Source organism: Heloderma suspectum, chromosome 3 (assembly GCF_057233095.1).
Source record: "Heloderma suspectum isolate Gila_16-S chromosome 3, 16-S_ref, whole genome shotgun sequence".
Taxonomy (NCBI): Eukaryota; Metazoa; Chordata; class Lepidosauria; order Squamata; family Helodermatidae; genus Heloderma; species Heloderma suspectum.
The window spans coordinates 40960010-40973211 of NC_139460.1; the positions used below are offsets into that span (position 1 = coordinate 40960010).

Here is a 13202-nt window from a genome sequence, read left to right on the forward strand (position 1 = left end):
GCCTTAGGAAGCATGACTAACAACAAAGCTAGCGGAGATGACATTATTCCAGCTGAGCTATTTAAAATCCTAAAAGATGATGCTGTTAAAGTGCTGAACGCAACATGCCAACAAATTTGGAACACTCAGCAGTGGCCACAAGACTGGAAAAGGTCAGTTTACATTCCAATTCCAAAGAAGGGCAACGCCAAAGACTGTTCAAACTACCGTACAATTGCGCTTATTTCACATGCCAGCAAGGTTATGCTCAAAATCCTACAAGCTAGGCTTCAGCAGCATGTGAACCGAGAACTACTGGAAATACAAGCTGGGTTTTGAAGAGGCAGAGGAACTAGAGATCGAATTGCCAACTTTCGCTGGATCATGGAGAAAGCAAGAAAATTCCAAAAAAAGGTCTATTTCTGCTTCATTGACTACGCTAAAGCCTTTGATTGTGTGGATCACAACAAACTGTGGCAAATTCTGAAAGAGATGGGAGTACCAGACCACCTTACCTGTCTCCTGAGAAACCTGTATGAGGGTCAAGAAGCAACAGTAAGAACCAGACATGGAACAACCAATTGGTTCAAAATTGGGAAAGGAGTATGACAAGGCTGTATATTGTCGCCCTGCTTATTTAACTTATATGCAGAGTACATCATGAGAAACGCGGGGTTGGATGAATCACAGGTCGGAATTAAGATTGCTGGAGGAATTATCAACAACCTCAGATACGCAGACGATATCACCCTGATGGCAGAAAGTGAAGAGGATCTAAAGAGCCTCTTGTTGAGGGTGAAAGTGGAGAGTGCAAAAGCTGGTTTGAAACTCAGCATTAAAAAAACTAAGATCATGGCATCTGGCCCCATCACTTCCTGGCATATGGAAGGGGAAGAAATGGAAGCAGTGACAGATTTTATTTTCTTGGGCTCCAAGATCACCACAGACGGTGACTGTAGCCATGAAATTAAAAGACGCTTGCTCCTTGGGAGGAAAGCTATGGCAAACCTAGACAGCATAGTAAGAAGCAGAGACATCACCTTGCCGACAAAGGTCCGTATAATCAAAGCTATGGTTTTCCCAGTAGTAATGTATGGCTGTGAGAGCTGGACTATAAGGAAGGCTGAGCGCTGAAGAATCGATGCTTTCGAACTGTGGTGCTGGAGAAGACTCTTACGAGTCCCCTGGACTGCAAGGAGGTCACATCAGTCCATCCTAAAGGAAATCAACCCTGAGTGCTCATTGGAAGGACAGATACTGAAGCTGAAGCTCAAATATTTTGGCCACCTAATGCGAAGAGAAAACTTCCTGGAAAAGACCCTGATGCTGGGAAAGATTGAAGGCAAAAGGAGAAGGGGATGGCAGAGGATGAGATGGCTAGATAGCATCACCGATGCAATGAATGTGAACTTGAGCACACTCCGGGAGAGAGCGGAGGACAGGAAGGCCTGGCGTGTTATGGTCCATGGGGTCACGAAGAGTCGGACACGACTGAACGACTGAACAACAACAACAATGGTCTCAAAGGGGAAAATCCCCAGTATCCTATGGCTCCTCAGTCTCTACCTCAGAGCTGTAAGATTGCTCTCTAATCGAATTCTTAATTTTGGTAAGACAAAAGATGGAATGTTTTCAAGGACACAAAAGCCATATGAATTGATAATTTGAAATGTATATTTATATAATATATTGGTAATAGACATTGTTTAAATATGTCAGCTTAGAGCAGGATCCACTCATATTAATTGAAGTAAACTTTCATTTACAGTGCAGTATTGAAGTGTTGTGTTCTGAGTAGAATACTCAGTCTGGTATAGAACTGGGTTGTATGGGAGTCCCCCTTCCCCTCATTTCAGGGAGAAAGTTATAAAACAACTGGTCTGTAAGACATTTATTTTAACTAACATGAAGTCTTTCTACCCCCTGATTTATTTTAACTAACATGAAGTCTTTCTACCCCCTGATTTAAATCCCCTATTCTTTCCAGACAATGGATAGTAACAGAGACATTACATTCAGCTAACCATGATAGAACTCAGTTCATTCATTACTTTCTTCCTGAAGTGACTGGAAAGTATGTACAAGAGACATGTCCAGAATGGAAGCCCCTCTTCTGCCTACAGGCAGATCCATAGACATAATTCTACTATGATTTTTATTTCCTTTGTTATATTTCTGTACTGCCTCATAGCCAAAGCTCTCTGGGCAGTTTCCCCAAATTAAAAACCATTAAAATACATTATACAAAGTACGAAAACCATCTGTGTAAAAACATATAAACAGATAGCACACACCCAGACAACATATATCTAAAAACATTTTTTAAACCATCAGCCAAAGATAACCTGGGACCTGAGTAAAAACTGATTATATGCTACCAGATTCCTGAGAGAAGAGGGCAGGGGAGGGGGGGAACCACTGAGAAGGCTCTCTTCCAGTGGGCATTCCATTTGCAGTAGCCATTAGAAGGTCCCAAAACAAGGTGGTCCAAGGGTGAATGCGGGGTGAAGGTGTCCTTAGGTTTGCTAGATCCAAGGATCCTTCAGTTGTCAGGTGGACTCCAGTATTGGGCCTGGAGTTGGCATGACAAATTTCTTCCCCACGTGAATCAATGGGTGGGAAATTTAAAATAGCAAACAATCTGCACAGTAAGGAAGGAAACCACCCCCACCTTCCGCCTTGGCAGAGGATCTGCCATTTCGCTCTTCCATGCCACAGGCTCTACTTAGGATTGCTCTGCCCATTACATTTTGCCACATTTCTATCCCTGAAAGAATAGGAACATTTTAGGGCATAATCTTATGCATGTTTAGACAGAAAAAAGGCAGGGAATGCTGGGAGTTGTAGGAGTTTTTTTCTGTCTAAACATGCATAGGATTGTGCCCTTAGTCATTTACACAAAACATCATATAAGATTGAGGATAGAGAAGAGAGGTAATGTGTAGGATTGGGGTTTTGGCATAATTTGGCTAGCTTTCTAAATGACATATTTTTGTTCTTTTTGGCATAGTTTGAAAAATGATCTTTGTCTTATATTTTCTGTCTCAGTACATATAACCTTTACTTTATTCTGTCATCCAAGACAGCATTCACTTGTCATATGAGATTGCAACAAATTTATTTCCAAGCATATTCTGGATATTTTGAGTTTATATATATATTTCTTTTAAAAAAATCACATTTACAATTAAGTGTATGTCACACAGAAATTTCATATTGCTTCAACAGTAAATAACATTTGATATTTATCAGAGTATCATGCAGTAAACTAAGATGACAGTAGAAGATTGAGTTATCTGCCCTTTGAAGAATTTTTTGCAGTATAAGATCTGTCAGAACCCTAGATGAAATGAGAATATTCAATTAGCTTCCAGCTTTAGTTAGCAAATACAATTTAGAATATTAACCAAATTCCCTTAAGGGGAAACCTTAAGTCAATTTTCTAGTAAGCAAACCTAGACCTTTCTCAAACATAAGATTCTTCATGATTTTTTGTTATCTTCATATTTCAAAAATATGATGCTTTGGGTATGCAATATAAAATGTATAATGTTTAAGAAGACACTATAAACTGTGTAATTTTAAACAAATAGTAAGGACATAATCTAAATAGCCACAGGTGGAAATAGCCTTCTGAGACACCCCTTCCACCCTGTGGCCACAAAAAAGCTGTTCTAGAAAGACAGGAGGAGCTGCAGTTGGAACTTGGGCACACATGCATGATTCTTGGAATCTCCGCCTAAATGGACGGGCATAGAATTGGCATATTTGGAGAGAGCAAACATATTTTAGATGCTTTGTACCTACTTTCACATTCATCTTCCATTCAATATTTTGTGGGGGAAATGTGCTAGACATAAATATATAAAGCTATTTCATATTTATTTATTATATTTTGCTTCTGTAAAAATTCTTTACTCCATGAAAAGGTTTTAACTAATCAAGTAATTTTTGTTAAATTGCATCTACCGTTTTGACTAACCTTCCTGTTTAATCCTGTGTTAGATACAAAGTTACAGAATCAGCGTGTGCTTGTGTAACATAAAGCTAGCTTTAGAAACTTTCATTTCATGAATGTTATCGAGTGTTTATATTTTAGAATGTTGTTACTAAGAAAGTTCAGGTAGCCTCGAAGCAATGTTTCACAGCTAACATACGTTCATTCTGTTAGCTTCTATAATCACTCAGGATGAAAAATGAAAATTTGATTTAACTGTCCAATGAGCTGATGAAATATTATCCTCATTACTGAAGAAGATCATTGTGCTAATTGGTGCTTCTTGGTTCAAGAAGATAAATTGAAAAATTAATTAACCCTATAATGTCTGTGTTGTTAAAATAAATTTTACTAAAATTGTGTAGTTCATAGTGGGTAGAATGTGAAATGTGTGTGCATAATACAAGTATATTTTTTATGCTTTTGCATAAAAAGGCATTTTGCATAAATAGGTTTCAAATTATTATGGAGCCAAAAGAACTGGTATAAAAATATGTTATTTCTATTAATATATTCTAAAACTGGGATTGGGAACTTTTTTTTTGTTGAGGGTCACATTCCCTCAGGGGTAATATGCCAGGCGTCACATGCCACTGGTAAGCTGGGCCAGAGCCAAATGTAATCAGGGCCTAACCATTTTCTCTCTCTTTCTGTCAACCCTTTCTCTCTCTGTTACTGTTTCTCTTCCTCCTAGGCCTTTTATTCTCCCAGGCCTTTTAATTTAAGATTTGGCTGCTGCTGCTGCTTTTACTTTTAATTATATGCTTAAGCAATAGTGGTTATGTCATTGGTTTTATTACTGGTTTTATTGTGTTTGTATTTATTTTGTATGTTGCCCTGACAGCTTCAGCTACAGGGCAACTCAAAATGATGATGATGCAACTTTTACTATGAATACATAGTAACTTGACTGAAACAAGTTTCTAAACTTAAAAAAACATACTAGCCTATTTACATCCAAATGTTCTTGCTATGTTGACTTACTATAGAGTTGTGTCCAACTTTGTCTGCCACTGGAATGGCTACTGCTGGTGGCCTGGATTCTGCCTCCCCCTTACAGCCCCCCCCCCCCCGCATGCCCTCCAAATGTGCTCCAAAGAATTGAGGGACTCTCTGGACCAGATGTGTGAGGTACATGAGGTTGCAGAGGGAAGAAGGGATGGTCAAGTCTGCTCATGCTGTGCTGTGCCAGTGACCAAGACTACAAAATAAACATTCATATTTTTTCTACACAAATCTGCCTGCCCAGTGCTTTCAGGATCTGAGACCCTGCTCAGAGATTAGGTCGGTAGGAACATGAGAATGGATGACCCGGTGGGCTGTCGAACCAGGTCACTGACTGAAGTGGTTAGTTAGTGAGAACAAGCCAGGATCAACTAGAAAACATGGTTTTCTGTTACGTTTTCTGTGCATAAGTACAGAGTTGGATCCTAACAATTACAAGTGGAGTTCACTCACAGAACAAGTGCCTCCCTCCTTCATGCAGCCCCCTGTATCCTCTGAAAAGCAGCTCCTGAGAGTCAGAGGACCATCAGGGATTGCATGTGATATTGTGCAGAGGGTTGCAGCTGGCACAAGGAATCAGCAGATATTCTGGACCCCTCTTGTGTAAGCAGAAGTGTCTTCTACCACACTTGGATCCCTTTTGGATCCAGCCTACAGTGTTTCATTGCATTTAATGGTAAACTAATTGAATTAATCAAATGCCAGTGTACTGACTTTATGCACAGATATTAATGAAAGCTAGAAAATTAGCAATTGCAAAAATGAGGAAAATTTCAGGTAAGCGAAAATGAGTTGTAAGCTACTTTTCAAATCTGTTTACTGAAACAATAAGAATGGTTTCCCTTTCTAGTCACAGTGTGCCCAATATGCTGCTGACAGAAGAGAAGAGGAGAAGATGTGTGACCACCTTATCAGTGCAGCCAAGCATCGAGATCATGTTACAGCGAATCAGCTGAAACAGAAAATACTGAATATCCTAACAAATAAGCATGGTGCTTGGGGAGCTGTCTCACATAGGTATGTTGTTAATCATCGTAACATAATTATATGCTTCTGACCTGGTATTTTAAATGGATCTGTCATGTCTTTAAAGTGAGCATTCAAGACTGTAATGTGATTCACCAGAATCCATTCCTGATCATACAGCTCATCATGTGTCATTGGCATAGTCTAGTAGTGGATGAAATCTTATATGAAGGTTGTCTTTTGTCAGATGAAGAGTAGTTGTCAGGTGTTGGGTCTGGAGTTAGAATCCCAGGCTTCCTTTTTTTAAGGGAAACTTTTATTTCATCCTTTCATGACATGGTAGCTTCCAGATGTGTTGGACTACAATGCCCAATGGGTATGCTGGCTGGGGTTGATGGGAGTTGTATGTAGTCCAACAGATCTGGAGGGCACCAGGTGGGGGAAGGCTGTTCTACCTAGTCTTTATGGCAGTGTCTGACAAGCCAAAATGGTCAACCTTGCACAGTTCCTTGCCTCTGCTTCCATGGCAAATATCCACTGGTCTGATAGTCTCCAATCTACAAACCCTTTCTTTCAGATCTTGCCCAATAATTCAGTAAAAAAGCTGAATCACAGAAGCAGAATACGTTATGCAAAACACATTTTGTGTGTGTGTGTGTGTGTGTGTGTGTGTGTGTAATTCTAATCATATAGTTTGGACTTCAGAAGCAAGTAACTTTGCACTGAATTGGTAGATAGGTAGCACATTAGTATTAACATTACATATTTTTAACAGATTAATTTCCCCCCTTTGCAAATTAAATACAATTTTGATGATTTTTGATACACTGATTTCCTGTTGTTCATCTACTCACTTTTCTTCTTGTGCCTTGTCTTTTTGGACAGGGATTATTTGTGTTTAAATTTTGTACAATGCTGAACGTATCTTAAGTGCTATAAATATAAGAGATGAGCCTAATGCAGAATATACATTTCTTAGAGTTTGTCTCTGGCATCTAGAAGCAACCGTCATTCATCTAGAATTCACTGCGTGTGAAATAAGTTCTGTCTTATCCAACTGCTACACTTTACTAATCAGTATAAGAAATTCTGTTGATGGTTCCCCTACTGTCTGAAGTATGGGGCAGCACACAGCAGCAGGTCCATCTGCTTTGAGTGTGCTGGTGCCATCTTGTAACTAAGAACTAGTGCCTACGTTTGCTTTTTTCCTCCCTGCCCCCCCCCCTGCCCCCAGTCCCTTTTTCTTTTTTGTTGTGTCTTTTAGGTTGTAAGCCTGATGGCAGGGACTGCCTTTTTATTGATCTTTGTAAACTGCTTTGAAGAACTTTTCTTGGCTGAAGAACAGGGTAAAAATATTATAAATAAATCAATAAATCGGGGTGGAGATGACAGACAGGCTTTACAAGGGCAACTGCGAAACAGAGCAACATCTGTAAAGGTTATGAAACCGAACATATTATGTAATCAAGCCTAATATAATCACATGCTAAGAAAGTACTGGAATACTGTCTTTAGATGATGGTTGTAGGAGTTAAATGCTAAGTTTTGCCAAATGTATGCTGCTTCAGTTGTTCTATCTTAGGTCAGTAAACATATCTCTCACCAGAACTCCTGGTTTACTGGGAAGTGTCATACCTCCTGTGGCTCTGAGGAATTTAACAAAAGAGGTTTTTTAGAGCTGCCACTGGGCACACAGCCTGCCCTAAAACACCTTCTTGTGGTCTAAGCTCTAATTTAAAGAATTTACAAGTACCAACAGCTCAACTCTAAAACATTATTGAATTTTTCATTATACTCAAACAAATAAAAACTATTTATTTATGTATTTAGGATATAGGAAGGACTGAATATAACCTGCTCACAAAATATTCAGTTTATCACCTATGGCTAATACAGATGTTATTTTGTGAATCTAGAGATTATCACCTTCTCTCAGATGCAGGTGTCACCACACTTATCTATGCTTTTATAACCACCTGTTTGAACTACGGTAATATGTTCCACTTGAGGCTATCCTTGAAGAACATTTGAACATGTTATCTGCTTTAAGATATAGTCACTTCATAAATAACCTCTTCTTCTGGAAGCCGTCACAAGAATTAAAATAACCTGAGACTTTCCTCTTTAAGCAAGATGGAAGCTATGGTATTCTTGGATATTTGCAACACCATTCTTGATTGATCAGAAAACCTCACAAATATGATGTAAAATCTTCATTGTAAGCACAGGAGTGGTATTTCTGGTCATTCTAACTTTTTGGAATGTTGTGCATATGTATGTGTGTATGCGTGGTGCAGGGGTATTTTGTTTTTAATGAAAGATTTTTATCTTCCCTTTTTTAAAAAAAAAAAGGCATTTATCAGGGCAACTTTACAAACACACACAAACAAAATAAAACAGAGAGCTTTGGCTATTGGGCGGTATAGGAATGAAATAAATAAAATAAAAACAAGAATTAATGAAAAAGCCTCAGTAAATGAAAAGGATTTTTTCCTGACACTAAAAAGATAACAAAGTAGATACCAGGCAAACCCATGGGGTGGGCATTCCACAAGCACTGAGAAGGCCTTCTTGTTACCATCCCCATGAGGGTCTCAGTCTGTACAGGCAGTCTGATGTGTTGGTAAGCAATCCTTCAGATAGTTCTAAGCTGTACGGGGCTTTAAAAGTAAATGCATTTTGAATTGTGCCTGGAAACAGACTTGGAGCCAGTGCAGCCATTTAAGTATTGGTGAGATACAGTCCCCATTCCAATTAGCAGCCTAACTGTATCTCACCAATAGCAGCTGTATTTTGGACTGACAGCAGTTGATAGTCTTCAAAGGTAGACCCACATGCAGAACAGTATCTAGCCAGGAAGTTTCCAGAGCATGGGTAACTGTGGCCAGGTTATTGCTGTCCAGAAGGGATTTTCTAACCCTTTTCCCCTTTGTTCATTAATACTTTTTGTCTTCTCCGTCTATCTACACTGTTGGTTTGTATTTTTATTTGTTATTGGTGCTTCTGTAGTTCATCTTTTGTGGTGGCCTCTTTGGGCCTGTGGCTCTGAGACCATCCTTTTTCTGCAAGCACTGTTCTTGCAGAACCCAGTAACTGTCCCTGAACAATCATGATCTTTATCTCCTTTGTTTGGGAGAGAGCCAGCTGATCAAATCCTGTAGGCATCTTGTCTCATCTTGAGCAGGCAGACCAGATGGAACAGGCTTTGTGTTTTCCTGTGGGAGAAAGCACTTCAGGTGGTAGACTTTAGTAAAGTTGCTCAAACACTTCACTCCTCACTGGCTCCATTGAGTTGTATCCTGATGGAGCAGTAGGCCACCACACCTTCAACCTTGGACAATCTCCTGACTCATGGGAGGATGGCCAGCAGGTTCTTAGAGGCTGCCTGGTCTTCAACAGCTCCTGTGATGACAGGACTCTCCAATTCAGGATTGCTCTCATTACAGACTGACCGCGCGCACACACACACACACACACACACACACACACATCCAACAGGGTGAATGGTGACATTGTCGATCGTTAAGGACAGTGGACAAGGAGAGGAGAGCTTGGGAGGAAAGATGAGAAGTTTGCTCTTGGACATATTGAGCTTGAGGGGGTGATGAAGCATCCAAGCAGAAATATTATTGATGCACTTGGAGATGTAAGTCTAAATCCTCTATATAATCCAAATGGGGATGGTGTAGAACTTCAAAATGAGTGTAGAGTAGGACATGATAGCCTGGTAACCCCAGGCCTGAAAAACAGTTTATTCCTGGGGGCATGCTGCCATTCCCATGACCAAACTGCTGGCAGTGATCTTGAGATGGAGAAAGAAATCCAGGACACATTCCAAGGGGAAAATATTGTATTAATGGATGATTTTTCAGCTACTATAACATAGGGTGTGTGTGTGTGTGTGTGTGTGTGTGTGTGTGTGTGTGTATGGTTGGGCCATGACATTTCTAGATATCCTAAATCAGGGATGGGCAACTTCAGTGGGTCTAAGGGCCAATTTCTCACCCCCGGAACCCATTGTGGCCAGCCCCCTACCACTGAAATTGATGCTGATGCCCAACTGCCACTGAAATTTGGCAGCAATTCAGCAGCAGCAAAAAAAGGCCTCATTTTTAATTTAAGCCACATGGGGAACACGTGCCTTGTTTTAATGCATAAGTGCATTCCTGGAAGCCCAAGGGCAGAGTGAATTTCCAGTGGAAATTCACTGTGTCATTGAAATGCGGCAGTAGCAACTTGGGGGGGACAGGGCAGCTCCAGCGAACTAGTGTGAGATGTAAGCATAGTTGAATAGTTTGGAAAAATTATCAGAGAGCTATCAAATTCAGCAGATATATACTTGGGAAATTGCCATGGAAGTCCCAAGAAAATAATATTTGCCTTCAAAGAGGAAACTTCTCAACAATTAGAGGACTGGTTAAAAGAAATTTGAAAGGGAGATTCAAGAGAGCCAGTGTGGTGTAGTGGCTAGAGTGTTGGACTGGGAGTCGGGAGATCCGGGTTCTAGTCCCCACTTGGCCATGGAAGCTCACTGGGTGACTTTGGGCCAATCACAGACTCTCAGCCAAACCCACCTCACAGTGTTATTGTTGTGAGGATAAAATGGAGGAGGAGGAGGAGGAGAATGTACGCCGCCTTGGGTTCCTTAAGGAGGAAAAAAGGCAGGATATAAATGAAATGAATGAATGAAGAACAGTTTTTTCCCCAAAATACTTGGAGTTTATTGAAAACTATAGTAATACAAACTCAGCTGGAATGTATACCAGAAATTAGGGACGGGATCATCAAGTCCAAGAAGATGCTCACTTGCTTAATGAGCAGTGTCAAGGAAGCTATAGAAGGTAGAAGTTTTCCATCTGAAATTGGAAGTCTTGCCCAAATGAATGGAACAAAAAGAAACACGAACTTTGACATAAGAATGTAATCTGGAAAAAATGAGGACTAGAGGGACTAGAAATTATATCAGTTTCATTTTTCAAAAATAGTACCGGTATGAGTATAGATTTGGTGATGCTTCTGTTAACAGCGAAACATCAATCTGTGCTAAGATCCAAAGATTTATGGTAGCTCAAATAGGTCAGTTAGAACAATATCCATTTATTGATAAGGACAAGTGTGAATCTGGATATATGGAGTGAAAGGAGAATGATTAAAGGAAGTGATTAGAGGCAACCCTAGCTGAAAGGAAAGGAAATACAGATCAAGAAAAGCCTAAACAAACAGCCATCAGAAAGACACAAGGAAATAAAAACAGTAGTCGGAAGCCATCCTAAACAGGACAAGATGCTGAATGGAGAAAAAGCTGTCAAATAAAATGTCAGATGAAATGCATGCTGCCAGATAAAAAGAGAAAATAAAATGTGAAGCAACAGGAAGCTAGTGCAAATGATGGGGTTTAGTAAATCCTAGCTAAAAGTGAAACTGAATATCGAAGGGAAGACCAGAGTCATAAGACTATAGAAAACAACAAGTAGCTGAGGTAAAAATGGCAGCAGGGAATAAGAAAAGACATGTGAAATAATGAAATAAACTAAACTTTGAAGGAAACAGACCCAAACAGCACTTCCAGCAACTCAACTCTGAGGAGAAGGTACTCTCAGAAGATACATATTTCAACATCAAGGACATGAAAGCTGATTATTAAGTCCTGGTCACTGAGTATGTTATGCGAATATTTAAATTAATGGAGGAAGTCAACACGTGAAATGATGAACTATCTACAACTGTAATCTACAGCCTCAGCAAAACATTTGTTAACCACTTTCACTATTTGCTGTGCTATTTAAACTGTTCTTAGATGCTTACAGAATGCATCTGGCAGACATCAAAGCTAAAATCCAAGCAGGTTACTTTAGCAGAAAAGCACACAGTTCAAAGATGTAACTCAACATTTATTAATTTCAGAAGGAATTTTTATTCCTTTTGTCACTGATTATAAACATACATAATTAAGACAAACTATGCACAGGTACAAAAAACAACCTGTGAGATTAGGTTGTATGAAGGTAGAAATATACCTTTGTATACCTGATAGAACGTAGAACTATACCCCAAGACAAGAACATTTTTGTAACCTACTACTTTTCCACAGATTAGAGTTGTTTCAAGAACCTCAAAAATAATATTATACATTTGCTTCTTAAGAGATTTTGCTGATTAAATCCTGTTTTTATCAGTTCGAAGGAAATGCCAAGAAATAACAGTAGAAAGGAACAAAATATGTAAACATTCTTGTAAGTGAATCTTAAAAAATCTAAAATCCATATTAGGGTAATACCTTGATGAGGCCAGCTCAAAGCTCTCTAAAGATGTCCAAGCTTTCAAGATCTCCAGATCTCCTCATAAGGTAAGATTGTTACCGAAAGCAGGTTGGGGCAGGAGATGGGAGAGAGGAGGGGAAAAAAGAAAAGGAAAAGGCTGACAACCTTGAAGTCATGAAGTCTGCATGGTTAGAGTCTTAAAAGAAAATAGGGAGAGGGCTACAGACATTCTGAAATACGTTCTGCCAGGTGATGTGATAGTTTCAGGTTTCATCTAGAATTGCTGGGAACAATAACCAAACAAACATTGGTTGATCTTGAGTTGTTCCGGAGTAGTTCCGAGTAACAGCTGGATTTTATGTTTAAGAATTGGGGCATTCTAACATTTATAGAATTAGCCTTGTCTTTCAATTTGAATATTCCTTTGAATCTACATACTACTTGTTCCTGTTTTGTATTAGTTTTATTTTGTGAGGACTAAGACGCGGGCCATGTACATTATATTTGATCATCCTTGGCTGACTGTTTAAAAATAGTTTTTTAGATATATGTTGTCTGTTGTGTGTGCTATCTGTTTCTATGTCTTTATGTAAATGTTTTCTTGTATTTTCTATAATGTATTTTAATGGCTTTTAATTTTTGTGAATCGCCCAGAGAGCTTCGGCTATGGGGCAGTATAGAAATATAATAAATGACAAGCATGAATGATTGAGTGAATATGTGAAGTATGGATATAAATAATTAAAACTGCAGACCTATACACACTTACCTGGGAGTGTAAGTCCCATTGAACTCAGTTGGGCTTACTTCCCAGTAGACATGCACAGGATTGCATTGTCAGCCTATTATTCTCTATATTCCCTTGTCTTGTTAAGACTTTATTCCCTTACCAGTGTGTAATTACACCATATAATAAAATAATTACAAAATAATAAAATGGATACATAAACTATATTAATTTGAGGTTAGGATTCAGGCCTAGGCATGGGACAGAA

The 13202-nt window shown here is 39.2% G+C and overlaps 1 protein-coding gene across 2 annotated transcripts in view; it reads left to right on the forward strand.

Moving 5' to 3' along the window:
- NBEA (neurobeachin) overlaps window positions 1–13202 on the forward strand; it is a 595906-nt gene that overhangs the window by 276125 nt on the left and 306579 nt on the right. For both annotated transcript variants that reach the window (XM_084843013.1, XM_084843014.1), the window contains one exon: window positions 5832–5998. In XM_084843013.1, the coding sequence (XP_084699139.1) occupies window positions 5832–5998 (167 nt within the window). The remainder of the gene's footprint in view (window positions 1–5831; window positions 5999–13202) is intronic.